Raw genomic sequence first — 21,593 nt, forward strand, 5'->3', positions numbered from 1 at the left:
TCAACGAGACACTCACTACTTGCATCTTTTGAAATAGGAATTTCCTAACTTTTTCAAATAAAGGCAGAGGGAAAAAAAAAAAAGGGTATGTAAAGCAATTAAAGGCACATGAGATGAGCAATAATTAATAAGCATCTCGGGTACTGTGTGTGATACTACTAGTCTACTACTACCCGGAACCTTCCCCCAAGCCCCACCCTTCCACTTGCTTTAAGCGTATTTACTGCTTACTCAGTTACACACACACACATAAATCTTGAAGTAAATAGAGAACTACTGTATGTATGCAAACACATTGAACACATTTCAGATTAACAGAAGTGAAAGTGAAGAGTAATTGTACTCGTTTGCATAAGATAAGATAGTATTTGTTTAAAATAACGTTTGTGTATATATTATATATCATTTATCTAAACAAACGAAGATAATTATCATTATTATTATTTTGAAAGTGGAGAACAACGACGACCTACTTATTTGTGAGATTTAATGAAACGTAGCATAAGGAATAAATAAATAAGTTTATCAAATTAAGGACAAGTTGAATGGAATCAGAGAGAGATACGACGTCGGATTCGGAGGTAACCAAACTTGCCAGCTCCAGGTGATGAACCTTCGAATATCAGTGGCAAATACCCTGTCGCAGCTTTGTATCTCTGCTGAATCTGAACATTTACAACCAACACCATTAGGCCTTTTATATGTATACAACTAAGTTCCTTACTAATCACTTGGTGGAATCTAGAGGTGGTGTATATATATAGTATACATACCTCGAGAATTTGTTGGCTGCTGCGCAATGAGTTACGGCCTATGACGCAGACAGTTCCACCTGAGCCTCCGCCCGTGATTTTGGCTCCATACAAAGTTCCATCCTCGGATTTAGACTTGTTATGCTGCATCCCTTGTACTAACTGCACCAGCCGGTTGGTTCCATCCGATCCTAGCCCGCAAGCGCTGTAGCTATAGTGACACTGAACCAAAAAAACGTATAGTAAAAGAGCATTAACAAGTCTTTGTCTGAAATTCATTTCACATTCAGACTAAACAAAATTTGGTAGTTTGAAGTAATAATACCTGATAAAGAAGTCCCCCAAGAGCAGTAAGTTGCTCCTCTGATGTTGCAGAAGTCAATAGAGCTTTAAAAGTCTACAACAAGAAGCATTTCACATTCGTATGGATTATGTAGGCTAAAGCATAGATATTATTAACCAACCAGAAAAGGATTCAAAAACACAAGATGAGAAGATTTTTTATGTAGGCTGTTATATATCAAAAGAAACGGACCTTGACCCGGAAGTTTTCGTATATAGGGTGTCTGGCAGGAGCTCTAACACTGTAAGACCGCTTTCCATCAATCACTGTGACTGGATCATCGTGATCCAAGTATTCCTCAATGAATGTCTGACCCAGCATGGTATCTGGAACCTTATCTGCATAACGGGCTTCATATCTGCAACAGTAACCAGAGCGACGAGGATTAGCCTGATATAATGCTGGTGTGTGAATTACAAAATGCTTTTACTGAGAACATGGATGGTTTCAACCACTTCTATTCTAACCTGTGAGGCGACAAGTTGCACAAGTAGTCTAATGAAGCTTCCATCTCAAGTAAGTCAATCCCTTCATCCTCTAGTTCATCCGAGTTGCCTCCATTAGCACTTGACACTGATTGTGACAGAATAGAAGAGGCCATTGACTTTATCATCTTTCTCCCCATGTAGGCACCAACTCTGACTGACCCATAGTCTGCACCTCCAACGCTGCAAGATGAAGCCAATTAATGAGATGCATTGAGTGATAAAACATGAAAGCGTAACGGAATCCAAAATCTATTTGAGTAAAAAAGGACAAAGTAAGATGTTTATCTAGTGAAGTAAAAAGGTATTAAGTGAGTACAGCATTATAGGCATAACAATGGAGAGAAAAACAGAAACGACAGTAAACATTACCTGTGTCGAATTCCGGAATCAATTCCCCAAAATCTGACATGGTTGGGAATCTCAACAAGCCCAACTACTTCTGCAGGCTACATGATTGTTTTTTGAAAAGGAGTAGATCAGATCATTTTATCTCCAAAAAGAAAAAGGAGATGTCATATGTGCTACAAAAAAAAAAATCATGATATTTTTTACTTCTAGCTTAGGCGTTACTAAGACCTACTTGGCAGATCATGGCCAACAGTTTGTTGGCTTCCCCACAGGATGAAGTCATCTGATCCATAACACCACATGGAGCTCCAACAATGTGATTCTCCACCTAGCAGGCAACAGAAGAAATTTAGAAAACCAAAACATTGCACAACGTTAGGAAAGGAGCTAATGCTTAACATGAAACCTTTTGGCAGAGTATAGCAAGATCTCGCGGATCGATACTCAGTCCTGCATATTTATATCAAACAATAAAATTTCCGAGTTTTTCCACCAATGGTCGTAATCATAAAATTCTCATTTATGACGACACATTAAAGTGAATTACCATGGGCAGCAGCTATTGCCGACATGCTTGCCACCTCCACAGCAGCAGATGAAGAGACACCTTTACCTTCAGGCACAGCAGAAGAAACCTAAGAAAACAAATAATCAGTAAACTCTTGACATGCATCTTCAATTGCATTTATTCCTTTACTGTTTTGATAATGCCACTCCTAGAACATGTTAAACTTAAGTATGTACATCAGAACAAATAATAGGGCAAACAAATTTTACCAACAAAACTAAAAATCACAAAGAAACAAAACTGTATCAGGAGGGAATCTGCAGCAAGGGATGATAAATTTTAACAAAAGAATGGAAAAATCCGCACCAGGAAGCTGAGGCTATCCTCAAAACGCACACCAAGTTCTATCATCAATACCAAGATTGTCCCAGCAACATATGCTGCCCACCTGGAAGTTTATACAACCTTGTTAATAAAGAAATATCAAAGTAGTTCAAGCAAAAGAGGAAAGACTCACTTTTGTGCTGGATCCTGAGCAAAGAACTTCCTTGCTTTTTCATAAGAAATTGGTTCATCTCCATCCATAAAGTCAGACAAATCCATATCAAAAGTAGGAGCACGATTGCTGATCTCTGATCCATATGAGACCTACAACACAAAGGTTCAAGGCAATCTCAGCAGGACCACAAGGAAAAATCTTAAGCTAGGACAATCCAGTTCACTATTTAAGCAAGCCCATAATGTGGATACAGGGACTTCCTTTAAAATACTCATACTTACAATTTGCAGAACTGGTGTTGGTACTTGTCCCTTAGCTTGCTGTCGGGCTTGCGCATGTTTCCACAGTCTATGTTTTCCAGGATGGTTTCTTTGAACAGCTACATGGCAAGCTTCCCTTATTGGCATCTGAAGTTGTGAGAATATGGATAAGATAACTGTTGTAGTCAATCAGTAGATATCAAACGATAAAAAGGATTAGACACAAGTGACCCGCAAAACCAATAGTACAGAATTTTGACCTGCAGGACAAGGCTTCCTGAATAGTCAGCAATTCCACCCATCACATCTAATCTTCCAGGTGCTCTGGCAACAAATATTTCTTCCTGCAAAAGCACTAAGATTTCTCAACATATAACAACTAAAATCAGAGTTATAAGAGGCTAACTTAGCCTGATAGCAAGATTGTTCCTTACGAAAGACGCTTGCACCAATTAAAAGAAATGATGCCACCATCTAACTGTGACTTACAAAAACACTTGCAATAAAACCATCCTTTTGGAGGCATTGCAAGTTTATTTTTGCAAGGCATTTAGGCATGAACCAAGGCCATTAACATTCTTCTATTTCTTTTTAGTAGAATGCTTATAGGGGCTACAAGAAAAATATATTACCTCCCAATTGAAGAGCCCACCAGCAGCTTTTCGTTCACGCATGGTTTTCTTCTCCGTACTCTTTGCAGAATCATGAAAATCATCTAGCATGGCTAAACTCTTAAGAAATGCCCATGTATCTGAAAGACCTTGAACATCACCTTGAAGGATATCAAAATCATCGGTGCACCTGCAAGATAAGTGAAGGGATAAGGAAGAAACACAAAATTAGAAAATACCTAGAGTGACAAAAACAATACTTACGACTCCACCAATGAGTTGTTCTCGTTCGCTTGAACAGTAGGTGATGATCCAGCAGATTGACCTAGTTCATTTTCAGCCCTTGAATACCACTCGGGAATAGCTATGTCCCTTCCAGGGACCCTCTGTAGCTGATACCCTAGGATTATGGCATCACGTAATCTTCTTGCACCACTTAACTGTAACATACAGAAAACTCCAACATATTTATTGAAAGAAGATTTCTGATAAAATATGGAATGATCACACACACACAAGGTACTTTTGATGGCACAATATTTCGGAAATCTTATAAAATATCGATTGTTCATGTTATACAATATGAGATTTACCTTATCGGATGCACAATGTCTTCCAATGGCTGTCTCCTGTAAAATGTGAGCTGCAATCTATAATTGCACCAGTATGCAAAAAAAGAAGTTAGTTAACACATTTTCAGGCAAGGGATTAACACAATTTCAAGAATCTTACATATTAAGAGATAAATGAAAACAAGATGGAGCATCTACCTCACCACCATTGATGCCACCTTCGTAGCAAGGTTTCAAGCTAACTGCACGTTCAAGATATGGCTTCCATTGGCCCATTAATAGGTCTCTCCTGATCATCTCAACACCACACTGATAAAACTGCAGAAGAAGTTTGACCAGAGAGTCTGAACTCTTTAAACTGAGGTAATTAAGGAGGAAAAAAATCAACATTAAATAAGGATTTGGTTGAACCTCGAGCATATTTCTGAGAAAAGGTTCTTCATTGAAGTAATCTCTGCGTACAAAGACAAACGGCACCTTGTACGATAAGGCTTCACTGACAGTGCCATAACCAATTTTCCCTGAAACCATGGACAAAAGTATTATTGAAACGCCACTAGCCATTTGATTTCATTGACTACTACTTAAGCAGGTAACATACTAACCAAGCATACAGTCAGATGCAGCTATAATATCAGGCGTATAAGCATCCTTAGCAAGCTTTACAAAATTTGGTGGAAGCTCCAGGGTCTCAGATGCGCCACAAACCTGAACAAAGTATTGACAAGTTTAATCAACAGCATAGAATCCTCAACTTGAGAGTAACTATACATAAAACGGACGCAGGGTAAATGTTATGAGATACCAGACACAGCCAGCCAGTCGGTAGTGATGTTTCCTTCAAGTTCCACCCTGAGGGCTGCACATTTGAAAAAGACAACATAGCTGCAAATGAGAATTTGGTCTTTTGAGTAGGCCAAAATAAGGAATACGCAGACATGACCAATGAGCTTTCTATAAGATCCGAGCATTAGTTTGGAGAAATTCAAAAAAATTCATGAAACTTTCAAATGGAAGAACAGTCAGCCATACCTGTCCGCCAAAATTGAGTATGACAACATTCACATCTTCAGCAATGCCGAGTTCTTTCCTCACCTGATCAAAAGGTACATTAGATGTTATTTGGATAATTTGTGCCACTGAAATACAAGGTCAATGAAATGTTGCTGACAGACCTCCTTGCGAGTTTTGTGAAGTCTCCTCACAACTAACGGTACATCTATGACATCACGAAACGCAGGCACTACAAGATAACAGGAAATAAAGTTAAGGCAGATGAGCAGAATACACTAGAAGAAATGAAACATACTAAAACTAGCAAAACTGAAATTAAAAACGCTACATACTTGGACAATATCCTGGGAGGCGAATAAGGAACTCGCAATGAGAATAATCTTCAGCTATCTATGTCAGGGAAGAAAAGTATTAACAACAACTTCGTAAATTCAGTAATAACTACAACTTACGTGCCAATAATTAGAGTACTTATCACCTCTTACAAGCCAATAAAAAATGTACAACTTGTAGAGAGAATTATACCTGCCAAACGATGGAGCGATGGTGATATCCAGCAGCCATCACGTACTCAGCATAGATAAAATCCCAGCTAAAAGTAACATAAACATAAAGTAATAAAATTTAAATAAACTGAACATTTTTTACTATAACTATGGGCCTTTAAAAATGGGGGAGGTGAAAACTTATAACAAAAACTGGAGATTTTGAATGGTAGAGACAGAGTTACAGGCCGTGAACAAGGACTGAAACAAGTAGAAGAACTCAGGCAAAACAAGACACACAAAAATGGATACTAGAGCACAAAAATGTCACCTGAAATTGGTAACACAGACAGATCGTATCCCAGCATCAGCCGCTGCACGGCATGCGACAGGGACAACATCAGACACCTGTTTTTTTAACAAAAGTTTTTATCTTTGTATGAAAATGATGGGAGTAAGAAAGCAAAAGTCTCTGATAAAAGTGCAGAGATTCTTCTATGAACCAAAAAAAAAGTACCACAAAATCAGCTTTGATAGAATGAAGCCACTCCACTTCTGTTTTCAAAATTTCAGCTCGAGGAACAACAGCTGTTTCGACATACTAATTAAACACACACACCCAGCATCCAAAATGTTAAAATACATTCAAAAGGGAAGACCAACATGGTCATTGAATCATATGATGAAATTATCAATTAAGACCTTTTCTAACGAGGCAAGACGATCAACGGTCAATGCATCAGCTTGGACAGCACCACAATCCAAAAGAACCTTAAAGACAACACACAACAATTCCATATATATCTTTGATCCGAGTAAACCAATTGACAAAAGCAAGTAAAAATCATGGCCACCTTTCGAATTTTGAGTCTCGGGGACTGGATTTCGGATGTGAAGACGAAATCAGGCGCTCCGGTGACGACATGAACATCATGCCCCGCCGCGATCAAGTGACGGGCGACCTGTAAACGAAATGCCACCAAAATTAACCCACAAGCGAACGATCGAACGATGGAAAAGAAAACAGAACACATGAACCAGAGATGCAGAGAGACAGAGAGTGGGAAGGGAGAAGAAGAGAACCTCGACGACGCGAGTAGCGTGACCGAAGCCATGACCAGTGACGTAGTAAGCGAAGACTAAGTGCTTGCTAGAAGCAGAGACACCTTCGTTCTCATCAATCCTCATTCTTCTTCTTCTTCTTCTTCGGGTAAATCTCTGAGAGGACACGATCCGATTACTGGACTGATGCGATGCGAATTGCAAGGGAAGAAGAAGAAGAAGAGAGTCTAAATAAATAAATCTCCCAGTTTTGTAATTTTGTTCATAAAATCTCAAAATTAAACACGAAATTAATTTACAGATTTTGTCCTCCTTAAAATCGTTATAAATAAATAAAAATTTTAGTTTGATAGGAAGAAGGAAGGGTGGTTACGTAATGCTCTCTCGCAATTCGAGAGAAAAAGATAAAACGGATTTCGTGTCTAAAAGATTTTATTTATGGATAAAAATAGATATAAATTCCAAACACTATATATAAACTAAAAGTTGCAAAGTAGGATTTGCGCAAATATATTTTTGGAAAAGTATAGTGTGTTTTCTCTTATCTAAACTCTGTAGGAGAACAAGAAGAAAGGGAAGAAACACAAATAGAGGAGTTTTTTGCCGATATGGACGTATAACTACAATTGATCTTATCCTCAAATAAAATAGATATCAACATGATCGATCTCATCCTGGTTACTCTACTTATATAAGTTAGTAGTTCTCAACATAGTTTGTTATTGTTTTACATCGTTGTAATATAATAATTTCGGTTCTAAATATAGTAAAAAAAGATCTGCATTATTATGACTTTGTAGCCGCAAAGTTTTATTATAGCAAAAGGTTAGAATTTACTACCAACTTGTAGGAGTAGCGGTTGCTAGCAGATAAGGTCCATCGTCATTTACCTTTTTACCTTTCTGACGCTGCATATGATATCTGTGACTAACCATGCCAAATAACAAAAAAAACAGATCACTTAATTAGCTTGTACCAATCAATCAACATATATAGTCTCATTTATCTTATCCATTATTTATTTCTTTATTTAAAGTTTATTAACGAAATAATGCACAGTCCTGTGTTGAACGAATCATTTGTGTGCAGGCAGCAGCCAGCAAGAGAGTTTCCGGGAAATATATCAAGCAAGACAGTACAATACTAGGAAGTACTTGTTTGGTCGGAGGATTATAACTTAAACACTGAAATATTTTGGAGATCATTTAATTATTGGTATTTCATGATTTAATTTGGCTGTGAAGATATGTCTCTTTTGCCTCTTTGGTCTTCTTAGTTGTTTGTCCGAAAAAAGAGGTCTTCTTAGTTAAGCTTAAGACGAGCAAACCCTTAACGGATGTCTCTATTAGTTTACTTGTTAGTTGGTTACTAACTCAAAAGTGATGTAGCCAGAAGTTTACGTATTATTTCGGTTTTGGGCTTTTTCGTTTATATTGGGCCTTCGTATTTGTTTTAAAGTTGTTTTTACACAAAATGTGATGATGACTCGTTGACTCCTTTGGCTGCAACCCCTCAAAAATATCACAATCAAACAAGTTTTGTTTACGATCAAATCTCAATTTTACCTGTAGAAACTAGGTTTCCACAATAAATTTGTTTAAAGGGGGAAACAAATTCAATAAAGTAATCTCTCTAGATAATAGATCTAAGCTCCGAAATTAGAAGAAAGGGAATAGATCTCGAAGAAACTAGGGTTTTAATTGCTAAGAATAAGAAGAGAACTCAATGATTGTATTCAATTGTGGATGCCTTACAATGGAGAAGTCTCCCCTCATTTATACATGTACATAGATTGCATAATATATTAAATTTCCTTATCAGACAAAGTAGAATATGGAAAACTGCCTTATTACTCGAGTCGGCCGCCGTGCCGAAGTAGAGATCGGTTTCTTCCTCTCCAAGACTTCACTTCGTCCGAATTGACTTCAAATGACCTAATCGGGTCCTTAACCAGATTCCCGGCTAAATAGTCAAATAATATTTCTGGTTTAGTTTGGTATATCGGGGGTGCTGAATCCCGCACCAACATTACCTAACAAATACAATCGGTATGCATTATTTTAGATATGATTTTTCTCAAACTAGATATTGTTAATTACTTTTAGCTATTCGTTTTTTACAAAAATACTTCTTTTTTTTGAACATTTTCATTTTTGCCATTTTTTTAATGCCATTGCAAATGATGATTTTAAGAGAATGCTTGAAGCTGCTGGACAATTTGGACCTGGTGTCACTCCGCCTAGTCAATATCAATTGAGAGAGCCTTTGTTAAAAGAAGAGGTTGGTAGAGTGAGTGGTATAATGAAAGCACAAGAAGATGAGTGGAAGCAGAGTGGATGCTCTGTCATGACAGATTCTTGGTCAGATAGAAAAAGAAGAAGCATCATGAATTTGTGTATAAACTCCAAAGAAGGTACAATGTTTCTCTCCTCTAAAGATTGTTCTGAAGATGCCCACACTACAAAAAAAAACCTACATTAATAGCACATGAAGATAGCTCGATTTACTCAATTGCTATTGAAGATAAGTTTGTAATTTTAGACGTGATATGATAGCACTTAATAAATGCTAAGCCAAAAAATCTCTAAGCGGGAATCTAAAATCCCATAGTCCGCCAACACTTAGCCAAATAATTCAGAAAAACACCTTTTCCTCTTTCTCTAGTCTCTACATCTATCTCTCAATACTTTTTTCACGCTCTCTCCTTCAACCCTAATCCCCTTTCTCTATCTCCAAAACTCAAACCCATAGGCAATAAAAAAAAAAACAGATCTGATCTTCCTATTGTCTACGTCGATGACCAGCCCAGAATCAAACCCAGATCTTCTTCAACCTCTTCTCATCGTCTTCTATTTCTTTTCTCCTCCTTCTCGGCTCATAACCTTCGATCACATCACCATTAAACACTATAATTATTTTTCCTTCACCTGTACTCAGAAATTTCTCCGATTTGGTATTATTTGAACTCAAATCTCCTTCATCCTGAGTTGAGTCTGAGTTTACTCGCCGTCCGAGCTATTGCAAAGAGGACTCAGGTTACTTATATGCAATTTCGAACCAGAATCGATTTCAGTTACAAATTAATATTGTGTTTGTTATTTTAAATCTTCAGATCTGATTTTGTATCCCACGATATAGCGATTATGAAGCCAGAGAGAGAGACGAAGAGAGGAGTCTGGGTTCGATAAAATTGGCGGAGGGAGAAAGAAAGAGTCTTGGTTCTTACTCTTATCTTAGTTAACATCTTATTGTTGACATATTTATTTTATGTCAACTAGAACATGATCTGACTTGTTACAACATATATAAGTGTTATCCATTGGATTGAATTCTACAATATTTAGGTTTGCAAAGATAAATTTCTTAGGAAGTTTGAATTTGTTCTCACGGATTAGGATTTAGGACAAGTTTTTGGTTTCTAAACAACATTGTGTATTGTTCTTTCTTGTTGTGGTGTGTAAGGAGCAAAGGATAGTGAAAGCAGAAGAGTGGGATTCGTTAATGGAGATCCTTCTTAAGCCATTGTCTGCTTTCAGAGTTATTTCCAATTGCTTATGTATGCTTTGTTTATCTACATCCTTGAACCGTTTAACAGTTTCATTCATGGTTTAAGTTTTTGACTTTTTAATTTGGTTGGATCTCTGTTTATTATGTGATTCTTTAGTGGTTAATTTGCGATGATCTTCGACTCAAGTTGGAGAATGATTTCATGAAATCTCTTCAGGATGAGGTAAATAATACATTGACTCTTGCTTTTGTTTTTGTATCATTTTGTACAATTCTCAAATGTTGAATTCTTTGCCTTCTACCTAGGCTATAGAGAGTGGTGAACTGGAGGCTATCAAGCCTTTGCCTTGGTACCCTAATAATCTTGCTTGTCATTCTAACTTTTTATGTATTATTTCAGCTGCTTGAAATAATTCATGAATCATCAGAATCAGGATCTCTACCTAATGGAATGGTTTGTTAAACTCTATCATCTTCCATTCATTTTGGTTGATAGATAATTTGTTTGTTTCTAATTGCTTTGGTTGATTCAGGTGGTGGTGAATGAACTGCAACAACAACGATACTTTGTCCAAAGAAGCATCTGAGGTTAATCATCATCTGAGTTACATGTATATGTTCTAGAACTTAGAAGTTTGTCTCTATTTTTTGGTGATGTTAGTTTATTTTAATTAAGATTTTTATGTAAGACTTTATGTTATGTAAGACTTCATTTTGTTAATGTAATAATAATTTTATGTATGTTGGTGATTTTATGAAATAAAAATATTATATATATATATATCTAATTAAATAAATTCTGCAAAATAGGATTCAAATATACAAATTATAAAATTTATATACCAAAAAAATAACACTAATTTTGTGTTACCATAAAATGTATTATAGCAGTAATCGAATGCTATAATATGAAAATGCTATCGTATGTAGGTATTTATTATAGCATGTCAAAAACGCTATTGTATGTGGGGGGTCTACCATGGCTGCCGATGTCACAGCATTTACGATAACGATATGTAATATCTATGATAGCAGTTTTCTCACGCTAACAATGTCAATATTTGTTGTAGTGCCATACAGGTCAATATATTTTTGAGTATGTCAATGAGTGCATTGAGAAAGTGGGTGAAAATCAAGTAGTTCAAGTGGTAACTGATAATGACACTAACAATATGGCTGCTGCTAAGTTATTAAAGGAGGTGAAGCCAACAATATTTTGGACTTCTTGTGCTACTCATACAATAAATCTGATGGTAGAAAGCATTGCTAAGCTTCCTTTGTTCAAGGAAACGATTGACAGGGCTAAGACATTTACAATTTTTATTTATGCTCACCATAAGACTTTATCTTTGATGAGGAAGTTTACAAAGAGCAGAGACATTGTGAGGCCTGGAGTAACTAGATTCGCATCAGCCTTCCTTACTTTGCAAAGTTTGCTAGAGAAGAAACAACATTTAAAGATGATGTTTGCTAGCACCGAATGGGACACATGTAAATGGGCAAAAGATTCCAAAGGACTCACAGCATATCATACAACAACAAATATGGAATTTTGGGATGGTGTGGAAATGTGTATCAAAGTCTTTGCACCCTTGGTTAAAGTACTTAGGTTAGCTGATGGAGATTTGAAGCCAACAATGGGATTTCTACATGGAGAGTTGGAAGAAGCAAAGAAGGAGATATGCAAAGTCTTAGATATTGAGAAGAACTACAAACCCATACTTGATATCATTGGGCAGAAAAGTAAAGGTCGACTTGATAGTCCTCTTCATTGGATGGGATATCTCTTAAATCCTTATTATTTTTATAAGGATTCAACTATCCAGTTTGATCGGGATGTCATTAGTGCTACTTTCAAGTGTGTTGATGCGTTTTATCCAAATGATCTTGATTCTCAAACATTTGTCATCAACACTGAACTTGCAAAGTATACCAAAAAAGAGGGAAACTTCGGGCATCCTACAGCCATGAAAGGATGTTCCAAAAATGACGAAAATTATGATCCTGGTTTGCTCTCTAAGAACTCTTGTATTTATTTTATTCAGTTTTTCAATCTTTTCCATAATTGTTTAGTAAATAAAATATATATTTTAGTTCAATGGTGGAGCTTCTATGGAGTTGAGGTTCCTAAGCTACAAACAATGGCAAGAAAGATTTTGTCTTTGACAACAAGCTCATCGGGATGTGAACGTAATTAGAGTACTTTTGAAGGGGTAATTGGAACTACATATACTATTTCTTTCTTAACTTAACAAATTTTTTAGATTTGTGTCTAACTAGTCAGATTTAATATGACTAGTTAATATGAGGTTGTTTCGTTTAATATGAGGTTGTTTCGTTTAATGCACAGTCCAAAAAACGAAACAGACTTGATACACAACGTTTGAATAATCTTGTCTACGTCCAATTTAATATGAGGTTGTTGGCCAAACGAAAAAAATAAAAAGAGAAGAAAGTGGACGTACTACTTGCTGATTGTGCTATTCATGCTCAAGATTGGATCGTTGAAGAAGATGATGTGGAACTAGGAGATACTTCTGAAACTATGGGAGACACATCTAAAGATTATGATTTGACTAGAGAGCTTGATGAGTCTGATTATGAGGAAGAAGTAGATTTTGAGTTTGAGTCAGATGATGATCATCCTTTTGATGGATAAGATGAAGAGAGGTGTGACTAGAAGCTTCATTTTATTATTAAAATTGCATACGTTTAGTTTTTTATTTGACGTTATTAGAGTTTGGACTTTGGAGTGAACTTTTGATTCATATTTTATTTTTTATTTGACAGATTTTAGAATTTTTATTTATATAAATTATTTATTTAAACATTATATAATAATTATATATACAAAAGGATTTCTGCTAAACCGCCTAGCCCGCTTAAAAATTGTCTAGGCCCCGATTAAGCGTTTTAGGCGCTAGGCGCAAGGTGTCCGCCTAGACACCGTCTAGCGCTTTCTTGAACATTGGTTATACTATGTTAAATTAATTTTTAGTATTTGCTTTTTTAGGTTTGGGTTCCCAATTTACATTTAGGGTATAGTTTTTAAAGGATAGGGTTTAGTATTTAGGATTTAGGGTTTATAATTTTGTCACTTTATATATTAAAAATGGGTATTTTTGAAAATGGACACCATGAAAAGGTATTTTTAAAAAGTGACATAGAAAAAGAGGTATTTTTGAAAATCCTCCAAAATAAATTGAATTCATTTACGGTTTTTTTACAGGATTTTTTTTATAAAAAACTAGATAAGGACCTGCCCGATGTGCGGGTTTAAAGTTTTGTAAATAGAATTAAATTTAACAAAAATATATTAAAATTTGTTGTATGTTCTTTATAAATTTTATTTTTGCTATAATATACCGATCTATATCTATTTATAAATCTTTTATGTATGTTACCATTAAAAGCGTATTTTTTACACCTAAATATATTGTATGTTACAAATATATTCTTTACCACCATCTAAAAAATGTCTGTATAAACACATTAAGCCAACTATTATATGTCTTTTTATTTTCACTTTTGCATAGTTTTTTTAATTACTAAAATTGTTGGCTCAAAAAACATTTCGAATAAAAAATATATTACATAGTATACTAATCAATGATGTATCATCACAATAGTGTATGACCAACCATGGAGAGAACCTTGGCTCCACCCTTTTTCCCCATGGAGAGAACCTTGTGTCCAGCCTCCTCCACCATGGAGAGAACCTTGACTCCACCTTCCTCCCTTGGGGAGATAACTTTGCATCCAACCTCCTCGACCTTCCTCCATTTGGGAGATAACCTTGCGTCCAATCTCCTCCACAATATAAAGAACCTCGACTCTGCCCTCCTTATGTGTGGAGAGAACATGTTCACGTCTTTTATCTATCTCAAAATGGCTTGCTTCGACAACCAATGAAACTATAGACTCTTTTCTAACTTCAAAAAATCTTTTGATAGTAACTAATGTTAAATTTTCCATTGTATTCGTGAAGTGTCTTTGACACACTATGATGTAGGCTTTGTCTCTGGAACGCCCTGACTGCCATCTTGCTTAGTGAGCGCCATGTCCACTTCCAGGGGAAAAGGGCCATTTCATACCCGTACACATCACAAAAGTGCGAATTGTTGCCTGTACAAACAAGGAGTGCCAATTTAGACATGTACCCTAATACATTTCTAATTTCATACCTGTACTCATAAAATCGAGTCAATTACAAAGTCCATGTTAATAGATTTAAGTCAACCGTTAGAGATGCTGACTCAGAATCCACGTGTGTATTGACGTGCAATCGCAAATGCAAAACGACGCCGTTTTGATACGTTTTCCTTGCAAAAATATTGTGGACATTCCACACTCTAGGGAGATTCGAACCCTTGAACTCAAACATTTCCAGCATTGGACTTAACCAATTGATCCCACAACAACACTCAATAATATGATACAATTATATTCTTATAAACCTAAGGTAGCATCCAAATCGAAAAAAATGTGGGAAATACACACCCCTGGGGGTCAAACCCGCGTCCTCAGATTTTAATAGCATAGGACATAACCAATTGATCCAACAACATTGCTCGGATATATCACACAATTTTATCCTTATAAAGCGAAAAGATATCGGGTCTGATTGGTAACGTAGTCAAAGCTGTACAGAAAAGCTGTAAGCTGAAGCTGTAAGGTGTTACGGAATAGTGCAAAGCTGTAAGAAAGAGCTGTACGTGAAAGTTGTACAAAAAAGCTGAGAGTAAAGCTTTTAATAAAGTTTTTGGTAAAGTTTTTGTGATTGGTAAAAATTCAAAGCTGTACCATTTGTAATTCTTTGTGTGTGTTTACCAATCAATACCATCTAAGTCCCAATTAAAAAACCAAAATCAATTTTAGTGTAACCAAATAATTTTATTTTATTTTCTCAAAAGTTTTTAATATAAACAGATGTATTAAAGTAGACGTAATCTAAAAAAATTAAATTAAAAATATGAATTAATTAATCGAAATTTTTAGATTGATTAAATTTTTTAGATTAATTAATTTTTTTAGATTAATTTTTTCTAAATTAATTAATCAAAATTTTTAGATTAAAAAATGTTAATTTTTTTAATGAATTAATTAATCTAAAAAAATTAGATTAATTAGATTAATCTAATAAATTAGATTAATTAATTCATTTTTTAATGAATTAATTGATCTAAATTTTTTAGATTACATCTACTTTAATACATCTGTTCATATTAAAAACTTTTGAGAAAATAAAATAAAATTATTTGGTTACACTAAAATTGATTTTGGTTTTTTAATTGGGACTTAGATATCTTTTCGCTTTATAAGGATAAAATTGTGTGATATATCTGCGTAATGTTGTGGGATCAATTGGTTATGTCCTACACTATGAAAATCTGAGGACGTGGGTTCGACCCATGGGAGTGTTTATCTCCCACTTTTTTTCGATTTTGATGCTACCTTAGGTTTATTAGAATATAATTGTATGATATTACCGAGTATTGTTGTGGGATCAATTGGTTAAGTCCAATGTTGGAAATATCCGAGATCAAGGGTTCGAATCTCCCCAGACTGTGGAATATCCACAATTCTTTTTGAGGAAAACATATTAAAACGACGTCGTTTTGCATTTTCGATACACACGTGGATTCTGAGTCAGCATCTCTAATGGTTGACTTAAATCCGTTAACGTGAACTTTGTAATTCGCTCGATTTTGTGAGTACAAGTATGAAATTAGGAATGTATTAGGGTACATGTCTAAATTGGCACTCCTTCTTTGTACAGGCAGCAATTCGCACTTTTGGGGTGTGTACGGGTATGAAATGGCTCTTTTCCCCCACTTCCAGTCTATGGGTCACCTTCCTCTATGGGCCCCACGTATACTCCTGGCCCACCCATATCCAATGACCGGTTTGTTACGTCGGGAGGCTTAAATACTTGTTTACCGACCCTACAAATCACCATATGATATTTCCCTGTGTTTTGTCCTCACTCGCACAATTCCGACAATCACTTCTCGAAAGGTCACCTATCCTGAAACTACTCCAGCTCAAGCATGCTTAACTATGGAGTTTTTTCAGGACCATTGATCGAAAAGATAAGTGTACTTTGGTGACATAGGTGGTCAAATCAATTCTTTTAAACCTATCCGCAAACCAGGGTGTCACAGTCTCCAAACTCCTATGGATCTATCAACAACAATTTATGTTTTCCCAATCTATCTATCTATGTTTGATAGCTTATTTTATCTAACTATTAGGTTGATGAGCTTCTAATCCTTATCTCCCTTCAGGATTGAATGAATGGTAAAATTATGTTTCCACAAAAAGAGTATATGACCAACTAATCAATGTTGAGAAATTAGATTAAAATAAATTTGACATAAATAAAAAAATAATAAAAAATTATAAGCACAATAATATATGAATCCCAAATAATTCAAAGGTGAAAAGATAAATTAAATAAAACAATCTAAAAATACTACATTAAATTTTAAAATACAGTATTAGAAAAGGAAGACTCATATATTAAATTTTTTTATTAGGTAAACATATTAATCTTACATATTCCAAACTGAAAAAGGAGAAAGTAGGAAAAAATTTTGGTTTTAAAAAATAAGAAAATTTTACCTTTCCATTAAAAAAGTTTTACCAATAGAACAAAGTTGAAAGCAATATTTTTGAATAAATTATTTTGTTAGATAAAAAATATGAGATGATCTATATTTATATAGAAGTAAGTATTTACAAAATTTAGAATTAATAATTAACTGTATATTTTCCTTAATCCCATTTCTATATTTTTGTAGAATTAATAATTAACTGTATATTTTCCTTAATCCCATTTCTATATTTTTGTAGAATTAATAACTTAAAATTAAAAATAAGTAAACAATGTTATAATTTCAAATTTTATGAAATATATATATATATATATATATAATCTCCTTATAATTATTTAATAAAAAACTTTTAATTTTTGTAATTTTTTTGATAATTATCTTTTTTACATTATTAATACTATTATTTAAAACAAAATATTTTGTTTTGTGTTGTAATCTCAAATCTTTCCTATTAAATATTAACTTTTAAAAATGTCAAAATCTCAAATTGATATAAACTTGACACATGTCAAAATCTATTTTTGTAATTTTTTAATAATTATCTACTTACACTATTAATATTATTTAAAACAAAATATTTTATTTTTTGTTGTAATCTCAAATCTCTCCTATTGAATATAAACTTAACACATGTTAAAATCTTGTTAATGGCTAACTTTCAAAACCAAAACCTTTAAATTTTGTAAGTTTTGTAATTTTTTTATAATTATCTTTTTACATTATTAATATTATTTAAAACAAAATATATCTATTTTTTTTTGTAATCTCAAATTCCTCTTATTAAATATTAACTTTTACACATGTCAAAATCTCATATTGATATAAACTTGACACATGTCAAAATCTATTTTTGTAATTTTTTGATAATTATCTTTTTATATTATTAATATTATTTAAAATATTTTTTTTGGTTGTAATCTCAAATTCTTCCTATTAAATATTAACTTTTACACATGTCAAAATCTCAGATTGATTAATGGGCTGGTCAGTTGTGGCCTAATAGTTGACCAAAAAAAAAAAAATCCCAGATTGATATAAACTTGACAAATGTCAAAATTTTGTCAATGGCTAATTTTCAAAACCCAATTTTATATAATAAAATATGCTAAACAAGAGAAAATTTACAAACTATATGATATCCATATATAATTTTTTTAAAAATAAGAATTTTGGTCTCTCATAAAGTTTCTTATATTTACCAACTATCCAAAAAAGAAAAGAAAGCCAACAAAGAAGGCTCCTGAGAAGAATTTGAATTTCCAATAATACATTTTTGTTTTCATTACTACAGCCTTGCACTAATAACAACGCGGTCGCTTTTTATCATTTTCATTCATCATCTCTTTCAAACAAAAAAAATCAAAAAGCTTCCATTTTTCTTTGTCGTCCTCCTCTCATCTCAAATTCAAATTCAAATTCAAAACCTTGTCTTCTCTTCTCTTCTCTTGGGTTCCCTCATAGAATTTAGGGTTTCCAATGGATTCAGCTCCCAACTTTACTCCACACTTCCTTCTCCTCCTCCTCTCACTTCTCATCGTATCAATCCCTCTAACATCATCTCAACCCAACGCTACCACTACAAATCCGCCACCGTCAGATTCGGATCTATGCAACGGCGTTTTCGTTTCCTACACTCACACTAAAGGATCCAAGATCCATCCCAACGACACCGCGAACCAACCCTACCGGTTCGAATCTGTGATAACCGTACTCAACCACGGCCGCGACGAGCTCAAATCGTGGCGTGTCTTCGTCAAATTCGCCCACAAAGAGATCCTGGTCTCTGCGTCGAACGCTGTACTCTCTGACGGCTCGAGCTTACCGTTAAGCGTCGAAAACGGCACCGTCTTCGCTGGTTACCCTTCGTCGGATTTGAAATCGGCTATTCAGACTGCGGGTGATGTCACTCAGATGCAAGCTCGTGTTGAGCTTGTTGGGACTCAGTTCGGAGTTGCCCCGCCGAATGTTCCGCTTCCTAAGAACATCTCTCTCGCTACTGATGGATGGAAGTGTCCTAAACCTACTCAAAAAGGTGAATCTTTTTCCCCAATGTCTGAGATTTTATAGTGTCTTTAAATCTTTGAAATTTTGCTTCTAGTTCCATGTTTTGTTTGGCTGATCTTTGGATTTTTGCTATATTTAGGAGTTTTGTTTTAGTGATCTTGGTGTTGCTATGTTAAGGATGAAGTATCTAGTGTAGATCCCTATAATCAAGGAGGGATTTTTATATATTAGTAGAGATAGTCAAACTTTAGAAACAATTGCATTGTTTTAAGTCCCATGTGCTCACTCGTGGATAGAGAGTCTTATGTTTGTTACTTGGTAGCTTCTCTTTTCACACCTAATGTTTTGATTTAGTCAAATGGGGGGACTCTAATAATTGAATTCTTAGCAACACATTTGGTTCTTTGTGATTGGTCAGGATTATGAGGTACCTGCCTTAAGATCTTCTGCAGAAGTTACATAATAGCTAGTTTATGATTCGATCCACTTTCATCACATTTCTAAATATGGTTCTGTTGGTAAGAAAAGGAAAGTCTTGACATGGGAGAGTTAGTCTAATTGATAGACTTTTAGGAATTTATCTTGTGTTGTGCCGTGTAAAGCTTAAGTTATTTTGGCTATGTATGTGTTTGCTTATGTAGATAATCATGGCATTGTTCTTTTTGACTGTTGCTTTCTTTGTCGTGTGCTTGAATTTTGTGTGTTTCTCTCTGTTTTTACCAGGTAAAAATGTTCTGCAAGTATGTTGCACGCCGGACCCGGACTATGATAACACAGACATCATTGATAATAAGTACCTTCCCCGACAAGATGGAGACCTCACTATCATGTACGATGTGGTCAGATCATATTCATCGAATTATATGGCACAAGTCACGATGGAGAATCATAGCCCGCTTGGTCGGCTAGATAACTGGAAACTGAGTTTTGACTGGATGCGGGATGAGTTTATCTACACCATGAAAGGAGCTTACCCAAGTGTTGTTGATTCATCACATTGTGTTGATGGCCCACAGGCGAAGTACTACCAAGATCTTGACTTTTCCAACGTGTTAAGCTGTGCAAGACGGCCAACCATCATAGATCTCCCTCCTACGAAATACAATGATTCCACGTTCGGTCTTATCCCATTTTGCTGCAGAAATGGGACGATTCTACCACGGTCAATGGATCCTAGCAAGTCAAGCTCAGCTTTCCAGATGCAGGTGTACAAAATGCCTCCGGATCTCAACATCTCTGCTCTATCACCGCCTCAGAACTGGAGAATCAACGGTACACTGAACCCGGATTACAAATGTGGCCCTCCTGTTCGGGTGAGCCCGAGCCAATTCGTTGATCCCAGTGGGTTGCCCTCAAACAAGACTGCTTTTGCCAGCTGGCAGGTGGTCTGCAACATCACTCAACCAAAAGATGCGAGTCCTAGATGCTGCGTGTCATTCTCTGCCTACTTCAACGACTCGATCGTTCCATGCAAGACTTGCGCTTGCGGATGTTCTAACAACAAAGCGGCTCGAACTTGCAGCGCAACAGCCCCGTCTCTTCTTCTACCCCAGCAAGCTCTTCTGGTTCCATTTGAGAACAGAACTGAACTCACTCTCGCTTGGGCTTATCTAAAACATCGGCCTGTGCCAAACCCAATGCCTTGTGGGGATAACTGTGGAGTCAGCATCAATTGGCATTTGGCTACAGATTATCGAGGGGGATGGACAGCTCGGGTCACAGTCTTCAACTGGGGTGAAACAGACTTTGTAGATTGGTTTACTGCAATTCAGATGAAAAACGCTGCCCCTGGTTTCGAGAGAGCCTACTCATTCAACGCAACTACACTTGGTATCAACGGGGAGAACAACACTATCTTCATGGAGGGTCTTCCCGGATTAAACTATCTCGTCGGAGAAAGAGACGGGGAGAATCCGTTGAAGAACCCTCGGATTCCCGGGAAACAACAATCTGTTCTTTCCTTCACCAAGAGACTGACTCCTGGGATCAATGTCCCTGGAGGAGATGGCTTCCCACGCAAAGTGTTCTTCAATGGCGAGGAGTGCTCTCTCCCAACTATACTCCCAATGAGAAGCAGTCAACACCGGATACACATCTCTGCTTTACTCTTGGCATTACCTGTTTTGGCTCTCTTGCTTCTGCGGGCGTAAACACACTGAAGCCTCCCGTGGGGTTGGCGATACATTTTCATGATTCATCCCCGGTTAACTCGAAAACCGGTCAGTTCCGCCGTTTTTGATGGAGAATCAATCGATTTTTTTTTTTAACCTGTGATGAGTGTTGGAACTTGGAAGAAGCTTTATATAGGTGCTATGAAGATATGTTACCATTCTTGTATTGTTTTTTGATTAAAGTTTTTCAGTAATTACTAATCAGTATGTATAATATATGACTATGTTACACTTTCTCGGCCATGGACTAATTCCTAATCTTCCAAACTGGTACTCATCACCGAAACAACCAGTTTAAAATGCATGTAGCAAATCTGGTCAAGACTGAATTAATAGCAACATTGGCCAAAAC

At 35.7% G+C, this 21,593-nt stretch overlaps 3 protein-coding genes and 1 long non-coding RNA gene across 7 annotated transcripts; 3 read left to right on the forward strand and 1 right to left on the reverse strand.

Moving 5' to 3' along the window:
* Positions 1-367: 367 nt before the first annotated feature.
* LOC104732022 (L-arabinokinase) lies at positions 368-7,724 on the reverse strand. 2 transcript variants are annotated; one of them, XM_010451547.3, is made up of 29 exons: positions 6,964-7,724; positions 6,735-6,842; positions 6,583-6,651; positions 6,398-6,481; positions 6,212-6,288; positions 5,921-5,987; positions 5,728-5,785; positions 5,557-5,624; positions 5,414-5,476; positions 5,187-5,240; positions 4,987-5,089; positions 4,793-4,902; positions 4,580-4,699; positions 4,403-4,459; positions 4,074-4,249; positions 3,831-3,999; positions 3,459-3,542; positions 3,220-3,345; positions 2,957-3,087; positions 2,806-2,887; positions 2,479-2,566; positions 2,338-2,381; positions 2,164-2,259; positions 1,953-2,029; positions 1,563-1,763; positions 1,288-1,453; positions 1,078-1,149; positions 774-974; positions 368-665 (listed from the first exon to the last, which is right to left on the reverse strand). In XM_010451547.3, the coding sequence occupies exons 1-29, from the start codon at positions 7,066-7,068 to the stop codon at positions 552-554; spliced, it is 2,970 nt and encodes a 989-aa protein (XP_010449849.1). In that variant the 5' UTR covers positions 7,069-7,724; the 3' UTR covers positions 368-551. The 2 variants fall into 2 exon arrangements, with proteins under 2 accessions (XP_010449849.1, XP_087335593.1); XM_087479467.1 differs by having other exon boundaries at positions 5,921-6,048; positions 6,095-6,288; positions 6,964-7,208.
* A 1,387-nt stretch (positions 7,725-9,111) lies between these two features.
* LOC147930635 (uncharacterized) lies at positions 9,112-13,108 on the forward strand. Its single transcript, XM_087476966.1, has 4 exons — positions 9,112-9,393; positions 11,520-12,456; positions 12,544-12,639; positions 12,945-13,108. Exons 1-4 carry the CDS (start codon positions 9,139-9,141, stop codon positions 13,106-13,108), a joined length of 1,452 nt encoding a protein of 483 aa, XP_087333092.1. The 5' UTR covers positions 9,112-9,138.
* On the forward strand, positions 9,628-11,144 carry LOC104732023 (uncharacterized). Of its 2 annotated transcripts, XR_758712.3 has the most exons (6): positions 9,628-9,977; positions 10,055-10,160; positions 10,405-10,498; positions 10,607-10,672; positions 10,850-10,903; positions 10,983-11,144. It is a non-coding gene; the product is annotated as an uncharacterized LOC104732023 (long non-coding RNA). The 2 variants fall into 2 exon arrangements; XR_002034533.2 differs by having other exon boundaries at positions 10,055-10,498.
* Positions 13,109-18,189: 5,081 nt separating the features above from the next.
* LOC104732024 (COBRA-like protein 7) lies at positions 18,190-21,484 on the forward strand. 2 transcript variants are annotated; one of them, XM_010451548.3, is made up of 2 exons: positions 18,190-19,098; positions 19,794-21,484. In XM_010451548.3, exons 1-2 carry the CDS (start codon positions 18,543-18,545, stop codon positions 21,218-21,220), a joined length of 1,983 nt encoding a protein of 660 aa, XP_010449850.2. In that variant the 5' UTR covers positions 18,190-18,542; the 3' UTR covers positions 21,221-21,484. The 2 variants fall into 2 exon arrangements, with proteins under 2 accessions (XP_010449850.2, XP_087335842.1); XM_087479716.1 differs by lacking the exon at positions 18,190-19,098 and adding an exon at positions 19,210-19,622 and having other exon boundaries at positions 19,673-21,484.
* The last annotated feature ends 109 nt before the right edge of the window (positions 21,485-21,593 follow it).

This window comes from Camelina sativa, chromosome 12, assembly GCF_030686135.1.
Source record: "Camelina sativa cultivar CO46 ecotype springtype chromosome 12, ASM3068613v1".
In the NCBI taxonomy this organism is placed as follows: domain Eukaryota; kingdom Viridiplantae; phylum Streptophyta; class Magnoliopsida; order Brassicales; family Brassicaceae; genus Camelina; species Camelina sativa.

Bases quoted from the DNA above. Each gene is read 5' to 3' on its own strand.
- LOC147930635 (XM_087476966.1), top strand. From the start codon at position 9,139: ATGCTTGAAGCTGCTGGACAATTTGGACCTGGTGTCACTCCGCCTAGT. The intron at 12,457-12,543 runs GTTTGCTCTCTA...TATATATTTTAG, and splicing joins TGACGAAAATTATGATCCTG to TTCAATGGTGGAGCTTCTAT. The intron at 12,640-12,944 runs GTAATTAGAGTA...TTCATGCTCAAG, and splicing joins AAGCTCATCGGGATGTGAAC to ATTGGATCGTTGAAGAAGAT.
- LOC104732024 (XM_010451548.3), top strand. From the start codon at position 18,543: ATGGATTCAGCTCCCAACTTTACTCCACACTTCCTTCTCCTCCTCCTC. The intron at 19,099-19,793 runs GTGAATCTTTTT...TGTTTTTACCAG, and splicing joins TCCTAAACCTACTCAAAAAG to GTAAAAATGTTCTGCAAGTA.
- LOC104732022 (XM_010451547.3), bottom strand. From the start codon at position 7,068: ATGAGGATTGATGAGAACGAAGGTGTCTCTGCTTCTAGCAAGCACTTA. The intron at 5,090-5,186 runs GTATCTCATAAC...TACTTTGTTCAG, and splicing joins CGACTGGCTGGCTGTGTCTG to GTTTGTGGCGCATCTGAGAC. The intron at 1,150-1,287 runs GTCCGTTTCTTT...TTCTTGTTGTAG, and splicing joins ACGAAAACTTCCGGGTCAAG to ACTTTTAAAGCTCTATTGAC.